Source organism: Anomalospiza imberbis, chromosome 4, assembly GCF_031753505.1.
Source record: "Anomalospiza imberbis isolate Cuckoo-Finch-1a 21T00152 chromosome 4, ASM3175350v1, whole genome shotgun sequence".
NCBI classification, from domain to species: Eukaryota; Metazoa; Chordata; class Aves; order Passeriformes; family Viduidae; genus Anomalospiza; species Anomalospiza imberbis.
The window spans coordinates 9,506,620-9,531,619 of record NC_089684.1 but is presented as its reverse complement, the minus strand read 5'-3'; the positions used below and the strand labels follow the sequence as shown (position 1 = coordinate 9,531,619).

Sequence of the window (25,000 nt, the reverse complement as noted above, 5' to 3'; positions counted from 1 at the left end):
TATGTTGTAACTGAATTAAAATTGAAAACTATTCTCTGGTCACTTACTGCATACCAGCTGCAGTTGCTTAGCATTATTTTAACAATTTATTTTATCTAATCTGTCATAGGCCAGAGAAACAGACTCCACATCATATTAGAATTGCTTTTTGTAAATTTTGGTTCTTGTGGAGTATCCTAAAGGCATATCTGCCTGCAGTATCTCATTGCAGAAGCCTTAAGAAAGCACAATACTGGTCACGTATCCAAGTGACACAGTGAAAATAGTTGTTGTTTTATTTTAATATAAGGTTTATGGGGTTTTAGCCTACAAATGGTAGTTAATAATATTGGTTGTAACACAGAAATAAAAGGAATTCTTACTCTCCTAGAAACCAAACCCTTCTAACTTGCTTTATACTGAAGATTTGAAATAAAAAAAATAATACTTTGGACAAAATACTGTTATCTCAAAGAGGAGACTCTCACAATAAATGCAGTCCTTCTTGGCTAAAATCACCTTTTCTTTCTGATTTGCCCTAACAAAGTTCTGTACCTGTAATTTTGGTGCTGTAACTCAGAGCAGCCCACTCAGCTGGTGAGGACATACCTTTCCACCTGCTGCTCAGCATCAGCATCATATTTTTTCCCCTTCCCATCACAGGCAGGTCCCACAGCTGTGCAATTGCTTTATCGTTTGCTGACATAACAATTTGCTTTTAACATTCCCATCCTCCAACTGCATCCAGGCTTCCCAGGTTTCTGTGTTATCAAACGCCTTGCTTTTTTTGTGGATAATTTAAATGGTCCAGTTACTTTTTCAGTACAGGCATGAGCTTCATCTTTCCAGGGCTGTGGGTCGCACTCACATCTTAGAGCACGTTTTTCACAGAAATGCAGTTTGGCCAAAGCAATACAGAATACAACGGGCTGCTGATTGGCCACACGGTCCTCTAGACTTATTGCAGTAAACCCCTCCCCTCACCTAAATGTGACAGAATTGCAGACACAAGCACACTTGTAGCCACATCTTCAGAACCATGAGGCCTCACATGCAGTTGATAACATCTGTGGCTCCTGCTTCTGCACTCAGCTTCGGGCCACAGTGAAAAAACAGTACATATGAGCTGACCCCATGTAACCTAGTACAGTGTGCCTGGGCATGGCATATTTTCCTATTTTTCCTTAGATAAAAATTGATACTAAGTTAAATAGGCTTGAAACAGGTTGTGAAGAAAAATGTAGTGCCTTCAAAATATTGAAAAAATGAAGTTTTAGTCAAAATCACAAGGTTTAAACTCAGACAATTATAATGTAATTTCTCAGACAAATGAGTAAGAGTACAACTCAGCTTTGGATGGAGAGTTTGGAAATCACTGGAAATTCTGAAATTTCAAACCAGGTTTCCGTTCAGTATGATGTTAAGCATCACAGTAATATCTTAATTTCTCAGTGATTTTTGATGCATCATGTTATGCAAATGAACTTTAGGAAAAGAGAAGAATACTCTATACCATTATTTCTCATTAGTTAATATCATATACAGGCTATAGAATACAATTACAAATACTCATTAAAATAGCACAAAAGCAGGAGACTCCTAAAAAGAAAGGCTAAGTTGCTTATATATCTCAAAGGAGACTAGAAAATAATGAAAATAAATTTTTCTTATTTGTCATAAGGATTGTGGTAGAAAGGAAAAGAGGAAATAATAGGAATTTCTATCTAATCATTAACAAAGAACTGTCTGAATGAAAAAAATACTCTGCTATAGGTTATGTATCACAAATTTTAGAAGGTTTTCAAGGATTATCCAGATATTAGTATTTGTATAATAAAAGTGCATGGTAAGTATTTCCAATTTATTTTAGAGAACACTTCAAAATATCTCTATCAGTATCTTCCTCCTCTAAATGGAAATTGAGAGAACCTTCCTTTCTCTTAGGGCAGCCCTGCAGTTGTGATAAAACTCAGTGCTGGAAAGCACTCCTCCTTAATTTTGATCATAGCGGGACATTCCTTATGAACACCATTTATTCAATTTTCTCTCCCTGGCATTTCAGCAGAATCCAAATGAATCATTCTGATCTTAAATTTTAAGACATGTTTAATCATACCGGAGAGCAAAAATTAAAAGATATATGGATTAGAATGGAAGAGTTTTAGCTTCTTTTTTCCTCAAGACAATATATAAACTGTGCATTCTTAGGCTTTGCTTTGCAGGATTATTGTGCTTGTGATTGTTCAGTTATTGAAATAGTTTTTCACAATTAAAAATAAAAACATAATAACAATATTATTTATGTTAATCCCCTCCTTTATCAAATAATCCCAGAGATGACCTAAATATCTCAGTTCAACAAACCTTCAATTCAGTATCATACAATCATAGAGAATTATAGAATGGCTCGAGTTGAGAGACCCTAAAGACCACCTAGCTCAAACCCCCCTGCCATGGGCAGGGACACCTTTCACTAGATGAGGTTGCTCAGAGCCCCATCCAACCTGGCCTTGAACACTTTCAGGGATGGTGGAGCCACAACTTCTCTGGGCACGCTGTTCCAGTGCCCCACCACCCTCACAATGAAGGATTTCTTCCTGATATCAACACCTACTCTTTTTCAGTTTGAATCCATTCACCCTTGTCCTGTCACTGCATGCTCATGTTTGGTTTGTACACCTGGCCGTTGTAAATGTGGTCATGGCACCTACTGAACAAGTAAAACCCCTGATTGAACAGTTTCTGAATTATTTCAACTCCATATTTTCTTAAGGTACCTAAAATTAAAGTTTGTTCAGTCTTCAGGTAGTTTTGGTTTGTTTGCCAGTTATTAAAACTGCATTATCTTGCACAAAGCACCTGTATGTTTTAACCCTCTTCTGAATTCAGTGAGAACATTTAAAATATACCCCAACTGTGACATTTATTATAACAATAAATGTTAAATGTATTTTCAGTTGTAATCACTTTCCTACCTGTATTGTAATGCTTGGTGCAGTAACATAAATCCTTTTCTTCTTTCAGCAGAAACTGTGGCAGGGTGAGACCTTCTGCTACTTGAACCGCTCCCTTTTCTTGCCACTCAAAAATGAGATCATTCATTGTGTATCCAACTAAAACAAAGAAGAAACCCAAATAAACTCTAAGTCTGCTGCAAACTTTGAAAAGCAGTAACATATCAAATTAAAATATTTTAATTAAAAGTTATAAAAAGGAGGTAATACAGAGGGTCTGCTTGTACCCCTTAATCACAATTTTTTATCTGCCTTTCTATACCACACTGAATTGGAAGAGACAAAACAGCTGTCTTATGAAACTCTTAAATCCTTATAATTAGATGGTCTATTAATGGATTCAATAAAAGCATTTAAATTAGCTAAACATCCAAATCTCTTCGGTGCTTGCGAACAACGTTTTCTCTTCAATCCATGAAGGATAAATAGGCCCTTTACATTCAGATCTCTTCCTCCTTTTACCTGAGGTGAAATGCGGATTATCAAATTTATGCTTACGGATTTATGTCAATTTGAATGGTTAAGTGCAAATTGTTCAAACACAACAATGAATTCAAAATTCTGCAGTAGTATTAGTTGAATTGAAAAACTGCTTTTCTCTCAGACTGGAGCAAGACATGGGACAGCAATGGATTATAATCTTCTCATATTAACTGACCGTGACATATAATGATATTAATAAGCACTCAGCTTTAATATTCAGACTCTTGCACTTATCCATATCTCATGCATGTGTATAAGATTACCTATAACAGCAAAAGACATACTAATCAAGGCCCAGACTTTGCAACAGACAAGTACTTTTTCTTCTATTTTCCTCTCTCAGATAAATATTTGCAAGGTTTATCATAGGGAAAATACCCCTAGTTCTTCTGAATGTGTGATCTGTTCACTTTCCCAGGCATTTCATTCTAATTTTCTTTCTAAATAAATTTTCTCTGGTTATTACAACTGAAAAAAAAAAAGGCTTCATATTTTTATTCAAGTTTAAGCCACATATACTAGAAGGAGCCAGAAGGTAAAAGGAGAATTTTTTCATCTGATTTCTTTAGCTTTCAGCTTCACTGCAATATTTCCTTTCTGCTTTAGTCCAATACTAATAAGCTGTTGAAAATAACCTGTTGAGAACCAGAAATTCTTTTAACCTTTCAGTAACAATTTACTGTTTAAAGAATATTTTTCAGAACCTTCTAAGAGTAACTGCGCAAAATTACTGATATTTTGAGTTTGAGCAAAAAATGAACCTCTTTGCTGTGTGGGCATAAATCATACCCCATTATATTCAGTGACTTTGTTACTCTTTTAATACACTTATAAATGGCATTCAGTGACCTGATCTGCTGACCTGAAAACTGAGATGAATTTAATCTTTTCTGATCTATGTTGAATGAAATGAGGAGCTAAGAATTAGTGATTGTAAATGAAAAAAATATTTTCAACATTTCTTCTTCCTTCTAAATTCTTGATGTTTCTTTTGGGAGAACCTTTATACAGGGTATTCACAGGAACTCAGGCTGACTGTTGATTTACCTGGCACTTTTTTTTTTGAGGCTGGATAAATATGATAAAAATGAGACCACCATATCCTTTTAAGTAATTAAGATTGGACATTGCTCAAACTACTACAAGCATATATCAAGAAAAGACTTGCTTTTCTTATCAATTTCATGATATTCCATAAACACAGTTAAAATTCACTATTAAATGCCATAAACTGTAGAAAATGAAAAGTATATATCTTATCAAACTTTGCATGAATTCAGACAAAAAACAGTTGTGTGTAAAGCAGATTACCACTTGAAGCATATAGATTATAGCCAGAAGTAATGTTCCCTGAGTAAAACTCATTGAACTGGCAAGAAACAACTGCTGTGTCAGAATGTATTTCACTAAATCAAATTCATTCATCTCTAATCATGCTTTTAATTTTGATTTTCTACTCTGCCCACTAATTTTTCTGTACTTAAATATAGTAAAAATAATAGCAGCATATTCAAAATGCTGCTGTAGTAATTAGGTTTTGTCATTTTTACATTTTAAATGCCCAAATATAGCACATTCAAAACTATAACTTCAGTTTCGTAACCCAAGGTCATAGTCACAAATTAAAAGTGTCTTAAAATATAGAGAACTTAATGGACATGTGAGTTTCTGTTATACCAAATAAATTTAAAATAGTATAATGTTTCCACTAGTATGTTAAATTAAATCAACTTGAATGAAATCAAAAGAAAATGTATTTTTTCAATTAATTTTATGAAGAGGACCTGCTGAATAGAACACTGGTTAATACTCAGAATGCTCATGGTACTGTGTGCATTGTGAATAAGGGAAAAAGACATTTTTGTAGAAATCACTCCTTAAAACAATCAGTGGTTACCATAGTGTAGCATTTATACTATTAGAGTTTAAGTATGTGTTATATATGCAAGGAGCCTAAAACACAGTCCCCTGACACACTAATTTTGGAACCTCTGCTGATTAATTGTAATAACTGTCCCTGTCCTGTTCTAGAAATACTAAACCTGAAGTCCACCTGAGCTTTTGATTTTTGCCTACTTGCTACCTGATTAACAAATGTGCATTATCTTTAAAACAACCTTTAAAAAATGGCATTCAGTAGCATAAATTTAACTAAAAGTCTAAATGCCTGTTGCTGATCCTGGTCTGCTTTTGAACGTTAGACATATACTGTGTGTATTTTCCAAATGGTCTATGAGATAAAAGATATGAGAAGTTGTGTTCCATTACATGGTTATCACTGTGCAAGTGGAGCAGTAAAGTGTGTCTTGAAATTTGAAGGCTTTATTCTGAAAAGATGTGTGGCTACCAGTACAAACTTGTGCTATATGTGTTACATTGTTAGACATATTATGCAACTTGTAAGAAATGCACTGAAATCTGCAGCAGTTATAGAGAACAAGAGATTTCTCTTTACAGCCTATGAGGAATTAGCTGCAACCCAGCATGCTATTTAACCTCTCATTAAACCAGAAGTTTTATTTTTTGGCTATGAGGTGGTGTTGGTGACTATTATAAATTGCTACCAGATATTTTTATTACCAGTGGCTGGGAAGTACAGTGTTATGTAGGGAATTCCTAGTGGATAAATTTTATTGTTGAAAAAAGGACAGTCAGTCACTAACCTAGGTAGTATATGAGGGTGCAGCTCACTGGTGCAAAAAGTGAAAATTTTAATCTACATGAATAGATGAAAGAAATGGAGGCTATAATCTAGTATGGTCTTCAGGACCAGCCCAACCTAGACTAAATCAAGTGGACCAGTAAAGGTTTCTGTCACTGAAATGCAGTGCACTAGGCTTTGGCTTTGCAGGGCATGAATGAATGAAGGCTGGGAAGGGAAGTAGAGTGGTTAATTTGTGATTTATGGGACAAACACCAGCTTCTGTGGCTGAAGAAGAGGGCAGTTAACAATGTATTTCATTTTGTCTGGCTACTGTGCAGTACTTGCTCTTAATTCTGTAAAGGTATTACTAATTATACAAAATCTAAATGGTATCCTCATGGAACTATAAAGAAAGGATAGAAAAAAACAACCTTGTTATGTTTGAACAGTGGTGCTCAGGAGTTACAGGGCTGGTTGGGTTATGTTAATACTCTATTAATCCAAAGTCTGAGGTCTTGCACATTTAAAATGCAAAAGCAAGTAGTAAATTGTTGGTAATTATATGAAAAAGACATAATTCCAGGAGGAGAACATTTTCAGGGGGAGTATTTCTCAGGAAAACTCAAGAACTGTGTGAATGCATGGCACTGTAGCCTCTGCGCAAATAGTTCTCTTAAAGAGACAAGTAATTTTCAGGAGCCAGAAGTCATTCCAGGTAATTAGCTAATGAAGCATATAATGGCAGAATGAGAGCTCTGCCTGAGATGAATATGATGAACTAGTGAACATTTACAATCTACTAGAAGGGAAGAAGGCCTGAAACAATTAGGAAACTTGGATTAGGTCTGCAGAAATATTATTTTAGAAAACAATGTTTTCTAAAACAGAGTAGGTGATAAGTGTGACAAAATGAAAGTATAACTCTGTCACACTAACAGAGGGAGGAGGTGGAAGAGATAAGGCATTGATGAAAAGTAGTTCTCAGGACTTGTGCCTGGAATAATTGATGGAGGTTTTTGAATAACTGGACAGCAAATAAAATTTAATTTAAGTAGTATTTTATTTAGTTGATGTAATCTAGAAAAAAAACTGGCAGATGGTTGACAAGACAGAAATAGTAATGTTAGGCTTTAGACAGCACTGAAAATTGTTTAGCTAGAGTGAAAATTTTCAGCATTTTCAATTACAGGTTCTGGAAAATTTTCAGGAAAAAACAATGTGATCCTGATGAAATATTTCTAAGTATCAAGGGCATCTACAGTGTCCTGAAAGATAAAACAAACTTTTCTCTTGGTCTGAGTCATCTTTCCCGGAAAAAATTATCTTTTCAAAAATGGTGTTGACAAGTTGTTCTCAACACTAATGTGAGGTCCCTGAAAGAAAGAATTAGACTGTATCTTTGTAATTTTTTTTCATTACTGTTAATAATAAATATCAACTTTTCCTTCATCCAATTTTGAAAGTATAGGACTAAAGCCTGCCTTGACTAAATAGTGTCCCATTCAACCCACATTGGTCCGCATTACTCTATAGAACTTATTGGAACCAAGATATTTATATCAATTGCATGTTAAAAGTAGGAAGACTTCATTTTAGCTAATTCAGTATCAGTGGAAGGCATTAAAAGCCCATTATCTCATAGACAAGACAGTGAACATCCAACAAGTTTGTCTTGAAGAGTTGTTGAAGAGTCTAACATCTCTTCTGTTCCTCCAAGGACTACACCATTACAGAAACACATTATGCAAGGCAAGCATCTCCCTTGTACCTTTAGAGAGTTGGCACCTTTGAACTGTCATTGTCTTGGCAATTCCAACATAATTCCCTGCTGACGCTGTTTTATTTGCTTTGTCCGTCCACCTTTAGCACACCCTTCCAAGCCATGAGCAAACTTGATCCAGCTGAATATCAATGTATCCTGTACATTTTCTACTCACTCTTTTTCATTACAGGAAGGCTGTGCTTCCTTTGTGTCATTTTAAAATACCTACAGGTATATTAAAACCCAACTCTTTCCCTCGTGTTCAATAAATAGACACATGCTCAGCATGAAACAACTGAGCAGAGTATTTTTTTTTTTTTTGTAAAAGAGTTTAGTTTAACTACAGCATTTATTTTTTAATCCCAGCAATTTATCTAAATTCCACTCTCATTTCTTTAATTTTTAGTAAGGTACAGGTCCAAACCCATCAGTTCTTTAGGTCTCCAATTGAAGCAAGAACTACAGTCATGTTGACTAGGGTTATTCCACTGCTCTTCTGTTGAGCATCCCATCAGTTTGCCCCCAGGACAGGCTGCCTGCACATTGCTGTTCTTAAGAGCGTGACAGACATTTGAATTGTGCACTAAATTCCAGGCAACATAGCAGGGGGAAGACATGACAGAGCTAAGGAATCTGGTTTTGGCTTGAGGTTAGAACAAATTCTTCTACATTACACACTAAATATATTAGCTTCAGAAATGAGCTGTGATTCATTTCAAGGCTAAATTTGTGTTGGAGTTCCAAGAAGGCAGGATTTTATTCAATGTACTTCTGAGCTGCTTTGCAAAGTGTCTGCCCCTTGCACTGCCCTCTAAGTCATTCTGAAGGTATCTCTCCCTGGGGAGTTATAGGCTTATTTTTCTTAGCCTGAATTTTGGAAAAGAATAATATTTCATCTCAGCACTCTAGGACATCTCTCAAACCTACTATTCTTGCTGAAGCCTATAGGTGTTCAGCTATCACTTTTATTCCAGTTTTATGCTAGTTTCTAGCAGCAGTTGTACAGTTCCTACTGCCCTTTCATCCTGCATTGGTCAGGAGCTGATGACCACTAGTATCCTGATCTTTGCAGCTGTGTGTCATGTCTCACTTCAGATAGACACAATAGTTTGAGTCACCCATCTGCAAAATAAAAACCACAGCCTGAGCAGTTGATATTTTTTGTGCTGCTGAAATGGAAAGGAGAGAAGCAGTATGGTTCTCTACCTTCTGGTACAGACAGGCATTGACTTAGTGTGTCCATCATTTCTGTCATTCAGGTAGAGACCTGACGATTCCCTGGCAGATAAGAAATACACTCCAGTTATTTTATATTTCTTATGTTGTCTTTGTGTTGTTGTGGGAAAGGAAAAATATGCACATACATTTCTGTAATGCATTAACTTGTACTAGTGCAGCCTGCATACCCATCTTTCCATTTGTACAAAATCCAAATTAGAGATGGGGGGAAAGAAATTGTGCAAATTAGAATCATGTAGTACAGAGGGATTTTTCTTTAATAATCCAGAAAACATGACAATGATTGCTTAGAAAGACTAAAAAACCTCCATAAATCAAAAGGGGAAAAAAAGGGCCACTATTAAATTTAAAAATCAACATAAAAATTAAAATTATTAGGTAAGAAAGTGTTTTATACTTTACCTATGTTGCTTTTCATAGCAATTTTTCTTTTGTAACTTAGTCTTTTCAATATTCTTTGAAAATTCAGGGATATTAAATGTCACAAAGTTATAATTGTAATTTATGAGTAAAGGAATGCTGTGAGGTAAAAGAGAAACTTAAAAAAGAAAGACAACAAGCTCTAGCATATGCAAGAAAAACATTTATTTCTGGGGAGACAGGCCACAGAAATAAATATGTATCTACCTGACATTTCTTTGTATCTTATTCAAGCAGAATAAAAGTAAAATTCTCCCACATGCCCATAGGCTGCCCTGGTATAAGGCATAGAACTTAGAAGGGATTATTTCATATGTGCATTTTCATTTGTTCCCTTTCTAAGATAAAAAAGCAGCTATTCTAGCTGCTGAGAAATCATTTGGTGAAATAAATCCTTTAAAAATAGAAGACATTTCTGCTGAAATATTTTTCAGACATTTCATGATCTAATGAAGTACTTTTACCAGGGGCAAATCCAGCTGCTTAGACTGACCTTGGAGAAAACATTACATGAGCCAGCTAAAAATAAAGATATCATTTGGGAATAAAAGCTGTACATGATTTTTTCTCTTAGACTTTTTTATGATGAAGCAACAGTATCAATACTGAAGGAAAGTATCTGGTACTAAAAGAAATTACTACTTAAAGGAAAGAAAACAAAACCCATGATCTGTCAGTTATAACTGTCAGTCTTTGCAACCCAGTGGTAAGATGAGTAAAAAAAAGATGAGTGATTTATTCTAATTTTCTCAGTGACACATTTTGGATCAAGGCTTGCAAGATCAGACACTTGTTTTTACAGTTTACAGAAACTGTGAGACAAATGGGCCTTGTAAATTCATAATGTACAATGTCCTACACAACTTGGAAAAAACAGCAATGATCACCACTTCAAAAAGAAACATCTGGAAGTATGGCTACTGCTGTTTTGCTCCTGCAAACACTTTGGTTTCTAATAACAAAGCCTGGTGGTTAGATCATTCACTCAGGACATGAGAGGACTGTGTTTTCTGTTTTGAACCCAAATGTCTTCCACTTCCCCAGACAAGGCATTAACCACTAGGGTTACTGCTTTGATCCCTCTGTTTACATTGTCTCACTGTGCACCAAAAAACGCAAGGCAGACAGAGCAGAGTATGACACTGTGGCCTAGAAATTAGAGATGCTTGGGTGGAACCAGGCTCTCATGGTTATGTCAGTTCTTACCTCAGGAGATTTGATGTGAAGCCTGGGAAAATGCCAAATGCACCCATAGTCCTTTTTTTCTTTTATAATTTTAATATAACTAGATGCCTTTTAGCCAGAGAGTCTAGAATCTGAAAGTTTCTGCTCATCCTTTCCTAAGTTTTGGAAATTGGTCAGAGTTCACTTTCATATAAACCCCCCTTTTTTTTTTTTAACCTGGTTGCTCTTTTTCCTGGAATGTAGATTTTTTTTTTTTAACACTTCTAAGTGGTTTATTTCCTTTCCTGTCCTTCCTGTACAGAGAAACTCGCTATGGACTGGTGAATTCTGACTCTCAAAGGTCTAGGATCTTGGAACTTAGGTCATTGTACATATCTGTTTTGGATCTGTCCAAAAATAATCTCAGGGAACTGCTGCCTTACTTTTGCAAACCTAACTGGTTATTTTGCTGTCAGACATGTAAGCATATCCAGAGCTCCCACATGCTGCAAAACTTTCTGCCTCAGGCCATCATCTTTTCCCATAGTCTGTTTTTTAATGTCTGGAGTTACAGGTAAAATGGAATTAGACAAGGCAACATGGGAAAAGCTTTATTACTTGCAACTTTCTTATGAAGTCAAATTTGATCTTTCTCTGTGAATAAGAAATTTGAAGCACTCATCTGTATTTTCTTCAGCTCTTCTTTTGTGAGAACCTCTCTTTACCATGTGAATGTGCAGCTGGGAATTCACTCCCACTGAACTCAATGATTAATAGCAAGACTTCAGTGAAAAATGTTCTGTTGGAAAATACAGTAGAACATCTACAGTGCTAGTCAACCAATAAATGTTGGTTCCCTGTGGTGTAGTTTGTGGGAACTGTGGGCTCCTGCAAGGTTTCTCTAAAGCAAACCAGATGCCTGTTTGTTCAAGAATGCTCAGTTGTTGTTTGACCTGTCCGCACAACAGCTGAAAGGGAGGAAAAATGCAGCTGAGTTTTATGAAGCTGTTAAAGCAAAAGCTTAATAATATTTTAAAGCATTTTTTTTAATGATACATTTTGCTTGCTCAGTCAAACACTATGGTACTTTCTCTTTGAAGCATAATTGTATTTCGTGAGTATACCTGCCATCTGCATGTACTCTGATGCAACTGCCTCCTGTTAACCTTTGTTTAGTCACATGGATTATACACATGAAAGGTTATCAGTAGGACTGTCTGCTCAGGTTGGCTGTAGAGTTTTGCTGGATATATAATATTGTCCTAATTTCCTTGACATTTGCAGCAAATAACGATCTCTCCATTTTAGTCAAGAAAATTTCTGCTGTCAGATTCAGCTGTTGCCCTCATATTGAAAGGTTGCTTCATAATGTTACCATCTGTCCATTGTAATAAAAGATAGATCTGGCTTTTATACTCACCCTGCAATAGTCTATAAATAGCATACCATACAACAAACAGTTCTGACATACTGACTGATAGCTAATTACCTCCCCTTCCCCTGGGTGCTGCTTTGTTCCAGTAAAAGAAGAAAAAAATCTCAAAAAAATGTTAATAAAATTATGGTTGTTGTGTTTCTGATCTATGATATCTTTCAAATAATCCAGTATGTTCATTCTGCATGCACAATTATTTTATTTTTGAAATATTTTACTTATTGGGCCTAAAATTGTAAATCTAGATCTTTTAGATAAATACTTCTTAATCTGTCTTGCTCTTGTCGTTCATTTTCACAAACTTTGGATTGCTGAAAGCTTTCAAAGAATGTTTTACCTTATTTTTTGTTCTTTGCATCATTAGGAGAATTTCTCTGCTACAGCTGCCCTTCAAAGTCCTCTCAATTTAAGGGAAACAGCAATTCCCAAATACTTCATATCACAAGGAAAATGAGAATATAATGCATCAGACAGAATAGTTGATTTCTCCTTTTGTGAGTGTGTTCATACCTTGAAATGGCATAGCTGCTTTACACTTTCTATTCTCTTTTAAGTATCAAGATATCAAGGTAAATGATAAATAAAATATATGATATGTTAGAATATAATAATTTTATTTCACATAAATTCCCATCAACCACTTCTTTAACTTATTCTTATGTTTCCTTTATGCTCTCCATATTATTTATCTCCTGCATGTGTGAACACAGAAAGACTTATGGTGAAACCCTATATGCAGAAATTTTGTTTAAACTGTCATTGAGTTTAATGGTAACTTCAGATTTACACAAAAATCTTGATTTTCAGTTCAAACAGGTATGAAAGAACCTCTTCCTCTTAAAATCATGTATATTTCACAGACTTTATTGATAAAATAGAAGATTAATTTTGAAAATTTGTTCTTGTACAACTACAAGGGGTTTTCCTACCTCCTGTATAGCTGTTGTAATCCCTGCAAAAGTATGTATAGGATAATACATTAGGCAAACTTACAGCTTTCCAGCTGCATTATACATGTTTGCACGTCCATTGGAAAATTTTTGAGATCCATCGGACAGGAAAGTGTTAAAGTCAATCTGAAAGAACACAAAAACCATTAAAAACATACCCCAAAAAAAGCCATAGAGCTGTGCAGGAAGAATGCATGAATTCAATGGAAGCAATTAGAAATAGAATACAAGTTTCAGTACAAAGCTCTCAAAAAAGGTCTCTATTAGCTGAACCCATCTAACTCAGCCTAGTATAGCAACATAGAAAAAAAAATTGCAGACTTTTACAAAACTAAATTTTTCACTAGGGTTGCCTAAATTAATGAGAAGTCTAAAGGAATGCAGCAACACTGTGCCTTTTTGTGCTACAGCAGAATTATGGGACTGTTCCAGTATTTCAAATCCTTGGCATAAAACTTACCCAAATTTGCAAGACTTTCATAGCATGTCAGCTGTCATGGTGGAAAAATGGTTTAATGTGTTACTGTCCTAAAATAAGGTGCTTAAAATGTCAACACAAAAATTTAAAGAAACATTTTATGATACTGCTGGTAAACCGAAATATGGCAGCAATTTTGAACTGCAGCTGTGCATCAGTGTTAGTCCAAATACTTCCTGTGAAATTCTTTGCAAATTATAGGCAAAAGAGGTATTTTTAAATTTAAAATTTAAAAAAAATATTATTTCTTATAATTATAAATTATTGACAATAATTTATCTTTCAAGTAGAACTTCTCTGAGGAATCAGAAAGAAGAATTTATAAGAGATAAAGGCATATGTTTTCCGTCCCTGGCCATGCCTAGGTATCCATTCATGATTCAGGGCCAAGACTTCATTAATCAGTTCAGTTGATAGAATGTTCTACAAACACCTGAGGAGCTTCAGTTCAATTGCTTACACATAAGGCTCTTCTAGCGTGGCAGTGCTCTAATCCCCCTCTCTTGAGCCCACTCCCCTGTTTTTGGCACTGGGTCTAAAGGGAGGTGGGTGGTAGCTGGCAGGTATGTATATTTATTTCACCTATTTTTTTACCTTTTTTTTTTTTGTTGGTGATCAAACTGCCTTGTTTCATTGTTGCTATAATTTCTGTTTAGCCAGACAGTGACAGAGATGCATCGGGAGAGTCTGAAATTCAGACTCATTCCCAATCCCCATGCTGTTAAAAATAGTTCCAAAGGTAAATTCTGGTTAGTAGGCTAGTAACACAGCAAGTTACTTCAGAGGCACCTGGACTTTGTGCTTCAGTAAACATTTTAGTATTTTGTATTAAGTACTCATTGAGTCAGCAACTGTTACCTTCTATTATTTTCTTGTCTGAATTGCTCCAATGCAATTAAGGATGAGAAGAAATTATGGAATGAAAGAAAGAAGCAAATTTAGAAACTTTGGTTTTTTCCTTTTCATATCAGCACACTAGAAATTAGCATATGTCCCCTTATCAGAAGGTTAACTCGCTCTAATGCGCATAACTGAACTAGATGCCTATGGTATGACTTTAAAAACTGTAATAGTTCTTAATTAAATCAAGGCAACATAAACTTTCTGCCTTCATAAGAAACAGAGGAAGCATCTGGTATCTGCTTTCAGCACTGTTGATGTTTGCCTTTATAATTTAATATAATAATATTTCTCACATTTGAAGTTTGTCACCCCATTTCATGTGGCCATGAACTTGGTCTGAATTGTATTGAAGTTGCAATCCAACTTGTTTCAGCTGAGTGGTGGGGCCTATACTGTGTGCTGTGTGTATTTGGAAGGAGTTGGACAAGGTGGGGAGTTATTTGATTAGAGTGGAACAACAGCCAGTGTCTCTTGGGGTGACTCAGTCTGCAGGTAATTGATTTAGATCAATTTCTACTTGAATCCATAGAAGGAATCCTTTTAACCTACTTTGAATCTGTTTTAAGTGACAGAATACATGTTGTGACACTGAAGATTGATTATGTTCCCAGAGTGGTAGACTAGCCTCCTTTTGGATACGAAATTCTCATAAAAATGTTAACCCAACCCTTTCTCCTTGTGTAAGCTTGGAAAAGTGCTGCCTAATGGCACTGGAAGAAGGGAAAGATGAAGGACACTCTTGCCACTGATGCATCTATGCAAGTCATAAAGTTTTCTTTCTCTCCAGTATTCAAAGTGTTTACAGATTCCTGAAGTCTCTTCAACGAGTCTAATTACACATTAATTCAGTGTCATAAAAGCATGCAAAGCAAAACACTGAGTGGACAATAGTGTATTTATTTTGAAAAGAGTAACATTTTGCACAAGTGAGTCACTGCTTCAATACCAAATCTAGTGGGGCATTTGCATACTTATATCTAATGTGTTTCTCATTAGATTGGGCTTTTGAAGACAGTGGTAAAATGCCTACTGATGTCTGTATTAAAAAGAAAGTGATGGGAAGAAAAGTGGGATAATTAGATTTTGTCAATACTTATGATTACTGCTTTCAGCTAAAAACCTTTTCAAAAATTTACTTTCCAGTTTTCTCTCCATCTTCAGAGATGAGTAAATGACTAATGTTTAAATGTCATACTTCCTCAAATAGGCCATGTTTTCAGGTTGAAGTGCAACTGCACTATCCAGAAAGGGGGAAAAGAAGTAACATTGGATTGTCATGATATTGGAGGCCACAGACTGTGAAACTCATACATAGGCCAACTCAGATTATAATACTACAGGTTTGTTTGTTCTGTGCAGTGTCCTAGTTCCTCTAGGCTCAGTACCTGTACTTTAAAATGAGAATGATACTTATTACTTTTACTATGTGCATGCCTAATGAGTGATCGTTTTCTATTTTAATATAAACAATGAATGTTTACAAAATTCTGCATTCAAAACTCACACATAATAGTTCTGCATGACTAGCAACTGAAAAAAACCCATTAGATTAGAGACTCACCTGATGGAATAAAGTACATTTCCATTTTTGAAAATCCGCAACAACTTATTATCTGTTGTAACTTCATGAAAGTTGGCACCTTTTTCATTAGCAAAGAACAAATCAGGTTTCCAAATGGAATCCAGCATGGATGGATCTAAATCTAAAGAGTCATCTGGATATTCACTGTACGCGAGGCGTGGATCATTCCAATTCTGACGGAGAAAGATGTTCACTCGGTAATCCTGAATAAAAGAGAAAACAAGCAAAGCTTTATCAAGCATGCGGATTTAGCTTTTATTTCATTTCTTAGCCATGTAATCCCCTGTCCATCTGTGGATGACAAAAGAATTACTTAGCTGAATGCCAGAATGATACCTATTTATATTAGCGGGGACACAATGGCTAAGAATAAAGATGCATTTCAGGGATGTCAAAAAAATCCTAAGATAAGGAAATCCAACCTCCATGTACAGATCATGCAATTCCATATAACTCTACCCGATCTATCTACCTTCTCTATCACAAATTTGTCTTGAATTTGAAATGAGAAGCATAAAAAGAATTTTATAGTGTCACCTTTTTCTGCTCAAACCCTGGCAGGGGTATTCCCACTTCCCTCTCTCTCTGTCAGTGAGACTCTGTCCCACTGTAAGGGAAGTTAATTTTTTTTTTCTCTCTCTAATCCTTACTTGTTTTAGACCTACCATATCGGTTTTCTGTGTCTCAGTTCCCTATTGAACGTTGTGTGAGCAGTAACTTGCCATACAGCAGTCTGAGGAGAGCACATGTTCCTCCTCTCTTCAAATAGGGTAGAGACACTGTAAGTCTTTATGATAAATTAGATTAGCTACAAGTGCGGTCACCTGAATTTCTACAGAAAGTCCTGCCTTAATCAAGAGAGCTTATATAGTAAATATAAGTGAGTGCTTCAAACTTCTGGAAGTAATTTTGAAGCTGCACATACATTCTGTCAGAAATGTATTTATGGCTCCACTTTCTTACAACTTTACCCCTCTGAACATACTTGGTTTTAAATGAAGGTGAATAATAGCTTCTCATTATATTGCATTTAGAACTGAGACTGAACATAAGGGCATAGGAACTGTGCTGTTATTGGTCATAATAAGATTTTCCTCATTATGTGAACTGCATTAATGAAAAAGACCAAAATAAAACAGAGAAAAAGATAGGTTAGCTGCAGGGAGAAAATGGCAACTGGATGTCAGACTTTACATGACACTTCTAAATATAACAGAAGTAAAAATAAATCATGTTTTTATGGTTAAAAAAGATTATGAAAATTAATTTTAACAAGAAAATTTTTCGAGTCAGGATGGAGAATGAAGTATACAGGCCTGAGAAATAAAATTTAGCCAAAAACAACGGATGCTAGTTTTTATAGGTTAGAATAACTAGTTAAAACCCCATTGGCATAGAAATTGTTGGTTAAAAATCCAGCATTTTATTGATATTTCTCTTAGGAAACTTGGAGCATGCCGCCATATAGTGGGAAGAATCATGCCAACAGACATAATAAAGGACAACAGGAAGCTCAATATGCAACATTTATTCATGAGAAACAGTTTTTTTATATCTTCAACATGCTGCTGTTTTGGTCAATTTAATTACTCAGCTTGACTGAGTAAGTAAGGGTAGCCAAAAATGCTAAAAACTTGCAAGTATTTCCAATACTTGCCAATATTTGCAAATCATATAGAGAAAGTCCCAGTAAAGAATTTTATGTTCACATAACTTAAAAATTTTTTAGCACAAAAAGTAAGTAGAAAACTACGCCTGAAAAATGAAATTAATTCTGATTACTGTTTCCAGCAGAGGAAAAAGGCTCTCTGACCAAATGGAAGCATGCAACATTAAATGCACTGGAATTGTTAATCAACTGCATTATTTAAAGAAAGAAACTCCTAATTAATTTGTTAAACACACACACACAAACACACCCCAACCCCTTCCAGGAAAGGACTGAAAGACATTTTCTTTTTCATCATGGTAGGGACAGCCTCAAAAAACTTCTTACGAGAATCTGTTTGTATTTTTTATAATTAGTACCGTGATGTGATAAAACCAGAGCCAGGGATTTGTACTTTACAGCTGTAGAAACAAGCCTGTATTTTCTGTGTATTTCCAAAGTAAGACAGAATTCTTAGACAAGTTTGTGCCTCAGTGCTCACAGAACTATATTTTTTGTGTCTTCTAATAAGAGAGAATAAAAACCCCTGAAATATCCTTATTTCTTTGCATGACATCCCAACTACCATGTAGGACCAGTTTCCATTCCAGATTGCTGTATAAAATCAAAAGGACAGGAGGAAGAAGGATGTGGGAGCAATGATAACTCCAGCTGCCTTTCTCAGCACAGGTGATCCTTGCATTGAAGGAAACAGCTCTAAACCTGGGGCACTGGAGTGGGGGCACTGCAGCTCTCAGGACTTTGTATTTCAGCCCAACACCCAAGCTTTATATTTCACATTATATAACCTGAGGTATGTCTATTTACTTTACTTTTCTCAGTAGATTATGAAGAGCTTAAGGACAGGTTTAGTTATAGAGTAAAGGTCTTCTCACATGTGTGAGACAGAACAGGTGAAAAATGCATAGCAGGAAGGCCAAATGAAAAAGGAAAATGGAAAACAACAAATGATGGAATCATTTCAAGATTATATTAAGTTATTCTGTATGTCAGTATAAGTAAAGTTTATTGGTTTAAATTGTTTCCATCTTTTAAGATTAAAAAAGTCCTGGTTAAGCTTTTCTCACTGAAGAAACTGGAGATATTTTTCATTGTTATCTCTCTTGAAAACTCTGCCTTAAATTGGCACTCATTATTCACTTAAAAAAAATATCCTAATCGATCAAAAGGAAAGAGATATATTTGACCTCTATTTTATGAAGAATAAGTATTCATCATCTTAGTTTATAATTACACATTATGAGCACAAGGCCTAACTGCTTTAAACAAGTAGGGTTGTTTGATGCAAACACAGACACCAGAATCAAACTGCCTGAATTGATTTGTTATCCTGCAAGAGGCTCTGTATTCTCATGTGCTATTTGCCTGAAAGAATGCCTCCTAATTCAAATAACTGTGACAGAAAAGTTCCTTGAGGGGAGGGAGAAATCATTATTTCAGTTGTGGTGACTTCCACAGCCTCATCTGTAACCTCAAGGCTGCCTTTGTCTGAACAGCTGCTGTACCCTGGTTCTACAGAACGAGAGATACATGGGTCTGCACTTGTTTCGCCATACTTCAAAACCTTAGCACAAGGTGAACCTTCTTAGAGGGTCAGGATGCTGTTCACCTGCTTCATAAGGCTCAATAAAATAAAAATTGGAGATCAGGTAATTGCTCTTTGCTGTCCATGCCCAGGCTTAGGCCACTATGGACCTCAGTATTAACGTTTTGATTAGTAATTTCCAGCACACAGTAAAATCTGAAACACTTACAGGATATTTAGATTTCTGCTTCATTATACTTGTACAGATAGAGCTATATTACCACAACATACAGAACATAGCTCTATGGAGATTTTTGCACAAATCCTCAAGATACTAATTTCCTAATTCTCACTATTTCTATAATGAGTTTTTCATATGCTCTTCATGTGGAATCCTTCTAGATCTGAGAGATTCCAAAATATGCCCCTCATTTGAACATTGAATATCACCCATTCTCATAATTTTTGTATGGTGTTATTTGAAACAAGTCTTCAAATTTTCGTGCACAAATTACAGAACTCTCACTGTTGCCATTCCAAATATTATGATATTTTTAGCTAATATATACTTCTAAGCGAAATCTAGTCTTATCTTTTTGCATAATGTAGTCAAATGATTCTTCCTTCACTTGTTTTAGCTCACTGTAAAATTTTAACATGGAAATCTTACAGACTTTGGAAGAATACCATTAAGAGTAAACTTAAGACACTATAACAAATATTGTTCTTCTGGAATTTTTTTTTTTCATGTGTAACTATGACACTTGTAATGAAAGCTCCTTTTCACTGCCTTACGAGAAAAGCTTCTATGTTGCAGAACACATTGATAGTTTTCATTCTTACTTCTGAGATACTCCAAAATAATTGTCTTGGTGTCTGAAAAACATGCAACTTGACCTGCTTTTTATTGCTGCCTTGACTGGTATAATTAGGATGGCCTGAGGCATAATAGTACTTTGTAATAATGACATCTTTCCATTTTAAATTTATTCACTGTGTGGCTGCACATTAGGTAATTAATTATTTTGTCCAAATTTATGGAATTTTCTAGTTTTCCTTTACATGGCTGAAAATTTCAGACTGGACCAAACGTTTTTCAGCTAACAATTTCAATATGCCTTTGAAAAAATTTTCTAGTACAGAAACTCAAATATTTAAATTGAAGTTAGCCACTCAATTTTTCAATTCATTTTCCATGCAGGTTACCAATGCCATTGCAAAATCCAAGTGGGAGAAGAACTGTGAAATTTGCACTCACATTTGAGAATTTGAGAAATGCAAATACAGTTTTTTATTCTGAAGGATTGCCTTGTATTTCCCTCATGCTTAATCGTTGGTGTTTCATCATTACTGAGATTACTTATGGTGCATCCTTATCTGTACAAAAGGATATGTAAAAGCAAGTGCAGGGAAGGGTGATACAGGACTGGATAGGGCAGTCAGTTCTGTGAGAGTATACATGAAAAGCTGTATTTCTTTAAATTGATAATGCAAAGGACTTATGACTTAATTTATTACATGGTTGCTTTCTGTAAGTATATCAAAGGGGAGGGAGAAAGCATTTTAAATCTAAAGACAAGAATATTCTTCCTTAATTTTCAATAAATTAGGACTTTCAATTCTGAAATGGTTCATCTATTTTCTTATGCTAACAGACACTGGTGATATTTTCATTGGTCTTATTTATTATAGTAATTAAGGGATTATTTATTTTATATTACATCTTTGCACTATTATTGGAGTACTGTTTAAAATTCCTGTGTTCCCAGCTTAAGAAAGGAACTGTTTGAGCAAGTCCAGAGGAGTGCCACAAAGTTAATAAGAGGACAGGAAAACCTCTGCTACAAAGACAGGGTGAGAAAGTTGGAGCTATTCAGCCTGGAGAAGAGAAGGTTGAATGGAGAAATTTTTTACTGTGAGAATGGTGAGGCACTGGAACAGGGAGGTTCTGGATGCTGCAATCCTAGCAGCATGCAAGGGCAGGCTGGATAAGGCTTTCAGCAACCTGGTCTACTGGGGGATGTCCCTGCTGATGATCTTTAAGGTCCATTGCAATCTCTTAACATTCTATCATTTCAGGGCTGAACTGCAGTAAGGATAGTGCATATATCTAAGCTGTTTGGCATTTCAATTAATGAGTGAAAAACCAATTGCAACAAGCTTCATGCTCCACCATTAACTGTAACTCATTAATCTGTCAAAGATTTACCATAGCAGCTAAAGAGAAAATAGCTGTGATTTAAATAAATTGCTTAGTACTTAGCTTTAATTGACACATTAAATCTGTGTCAGAGTACCAATATTTGACTAATGCCAAACATCCCTGAAAACATGCTTTCCTGTACTGAAGAGCTGTAGGGCATTCATTACAAGAAGCAATGCAGTACACTGTTAATTATGATAAAGAGTTTGTCTATGGCACAGAGAATTCTTCTTGGTGATCTGTTGCTGGATATTTCCATAGGTGGGATCTCTCTTTCCAGAACTGATTTTGGCAGTGGGTAAAACTAAGGATGTCTTTGTTGTTCTGACTCTGGAATTACAGATCCCATAGAGAGGCTGAGAGCAACTGCAGTACTCTACTGCTTCTTTAGTACAAAGCAACTTTGTGAATTTTCTAGAACCACATGATTCCTCTTTCAGACAGCCATGTATTCATGGATGTGCCTTAGGAAAATGATTTCTTGCAATTTTTGTTTCTAATCTTCCTGCGATTCTTCTGAATAAGGAAAAGGATTCAGTTCCACATGCAAACACATGGAAAACTTTCCTGTCTGGTCCTGCCTGAAGTTAGTTGGCTAAACACACTGTGGCTGATAAGATTTCAGCCCTTAAAGGCTGAGGATGAGCAATAAGGCCTGTTCAGTTCCTGGAAAAAAGCTCTAATCCTAGTCTATATTGAAAATTGTGGATGCTCCTGCTCCTCCATTAAGTAGGACAACCCAGATGGATGGGAGGTTTAGGTGAGAACTAACTTGCCTCTGATCCCAGGAAGATTTAAAAATTATTTGAGCTATTCAGAAAAGACTGTTGACAGATTTGAATGAACAGCTCCTCTGAGCAGTAGATTTTAAGGTGTGTATTAATGTTTTTGATATTTCTAGGGTTTTTGGTGCTTTTTGTTAATTTTTGGGGTTTTAGTTTGGTTTTGTTTGTTTCTCATACATTTCAGATCTAGTAGCTATCCCAATGGGTGTGCTGTGAATGGTTTGGTTAAAACTTTATTTCAATTCTACCTAATTAGTTTCCAAGTTTGACTCCAATAACTATCCATCAATACTCATATTGAAGTCAATAGAACTAGAAGTCATTTGGCAAAGAGCTGGCTAAAACTGGTACTTCAACATTGCTACCTGCAATGTCAGACCTCTCAGACTTCCTTACAAACTTAAAATTTAGAGTTCAGCTAAGAAATTTACATACCACTTCTGCACCTAGTGCTCTCCCTAGGTGTGCCACCTTCTTTCATGCCCTTGGATTCTGAAATGGTATGGCTTCTGTTAGCATTCTGGCTGGCACAGATGAACACTTCTTGCTTTATTTTCTTCTGGGATAAGTAATACCTCATTTGCCACCACTAGAAATGATGGAGGATGAGAACCTACTACAAATACTACAGTTCTGTCTTTGCCTTAGAGAAAGTATTGGGTCATTTACAAGATGCTTATTAGACAGAGCTATCAGACTTTATCATTCAACCCACAGCTAAAAAAAGAATATAGTCAGTAGTTTCTGAGAGAGCTCCTTAATTTTTGCCTTACTTTCTCCCTTGTTTTTTTTACAAAACATTAAAAATTTGTTGAATTCAACAATGTGCTACAATATCTACTTACTTTCCATACCTTTTAGGGCTAAAATATTGCAAATGGATGGGTTTAGTTTATTTTAGAACTGATTTATTTTGTTGAGTTTATTACCAGTAGCAATACTGGATTTTAGTTTCTGTGCTCATATATAATCATCAGAAGTCAAAGGTAGTTAATATCTTAGATGCTTATTCTTAAAAAGATTAATTATAGTACTGACATATTGTATAATAATGTTTGTCATAGCTCCTCCTGCATGTCCTAGAATATTTATTAATTAAAGATTGAATATACTACTCCCATTTTTAATGGAAGCTGTGTGTTCCCAAGTCCTAATGCATTACACTAAAATCACATTTTGAAACTTGTCCAGTGTAATTGCTTTTTTAAGCTTTAGCTCAGGGGCTTTTAAAATGTTTGCACTTTCAAGCAGCAGTATAAAGGCTTAGATGATAAAGGACATGACAATTACATGAACAAACAACATACACTAAGCCTCTGTCTTCATTTGGTCCTTGCCGTGTTCTCATTTGACAAAAGATTCTGGTTTTTTTTCTGCAAGCAAATGATGTGTCACTGAAGAAGGTTTTGCTGTAACAACAGAAGGTACTTCTTGCTAAGTGAAAAGTTAAGTTTTTCTGAGATTTTTCATTTGTTCACATGAATTTTTGGTGCTATATATTCCATTTTGTTATTAATAAATTTTATGTTACCCCTTTCAATATGACTGGTTTCAATGAGTGACTGAATGGGCTGATTTTATAATTCTTTACTGAAAATATTTATTTGAAATAACCCTCTGTTTCATCTCCTCAGAAAAATATAACTGAATCAGATCAAATACAATTTTGGGATTTCCATATTAAATTTCCTGATGCCTTCCTTGTGTTGGTAGACAGGTATGACAATGTCTAGAATAGGGTAAATAAGGTAAAATAAAAGGTAAAGCTAAACTAGGTCAAACTCAGAAGCAGGGCCTGCCAACTCCTACAGTCTAAACACCTGCTTAAGTGGGCTATGAGCAAGAATATATTTCTAACTTAAACAAACTTGATCAGATATGAGTTGACCTTAAATTTATTGATATGCATGAAATGCACCAAGAGGTCTCTTAGGAAAATCATGTTGATTTAGTGGTTTTACAATGATACCATGGCAACACATAAAATTTTATGTGTATTTGGACTGTACTAGTACTGAGAAGAAAGGGAATGGTTTGTCTACCCTAAGACATCATCTAGTGGCATTTGAAAAGCCCTAAAATATTTTGCCTTTTGGCTGCTACTTCAAAAAGATGCACATGTCCTGCAATCCTGTGATATGTCTACCTTCCCAGATAACTCAGGGAGTCTTAGGGATTATTAAGGCCACACTAAATACACTTGGGCAACTAAATAAAACTTCAACAGACACAAACTCCATTCAGTATTGATTTGCTAACCTGTTTCTTTCATGAAGAAATTAACTTTGTGAACAAGTACATGGATCTAGATGAGTAGAAAGGGATAAAGAAGAAATGTAAATTTTATGGCCTTCCACTAGGTCCATGATCAAAGGACTAGAAGTAAAGGTAATTTATTGAAAAGTGAGTCCTTATTTTAAAAGATCTCGGATACTGTAATTTGTAATACTATGGTAATACCAGAACAGTAGTCACTGGCACAAATCTAAAACATTTTCCCTACATTTTGGCAAGCTGGGAAATAGTCTTGTTACTGTAAGGTCTAGTATAAATATTTAGGAATTGAAGTAAAACTCTCCAAAATTAATGAAATAATTAACCAGTATAAAATATCAATATATGCAATGAAAACTGTGGTTATATTTGCATTTAGTATATATTTTATATATGTATATGATATACATTAGCAAGACATGCAAATTATGTATTTGATATAGTCAGTTTTCTGAAACTGTAAAGCAGCCACATTCACAAAAATAAGGAAA

The 25,000-nt window shown here is 35.3% G+C and overlaps 1 protein-coding gene across 4 annotated transcripts in view; it reads right to left on the bottom strand.

The window, feature by feature from the left end:
- Positions 1–25,000, bottom strand: part of GLRA3 (glycine receptor alpha 3) — an 81,754-nt gene that overhangs the window by 19,622 nt on the left and 37,132 nt on the right. For all 4 annotated transcript variants that reach the window (XM_068187039.1, XM_068187040.1, XM_068187036.1 and 1 more), the window contains exons 5-7: positions 16,033–16,256; positions 13,134–13,216; positions 2,955–3,092 (exon numbers count right to left, since the gene is read on the bottom strand). In XM_068187039.1, coding sequence (XP_068043140.1) covers positions 2,955–3,092; positions 13,134–13,216; positions 16,033–16,256 — 445 coding nt within the window. The remainder of the gene's footprint in view (positions 1–2,954; positions 3,093–13,133; positions 13,217–16,032; positions 16,257–25,000) is intronic.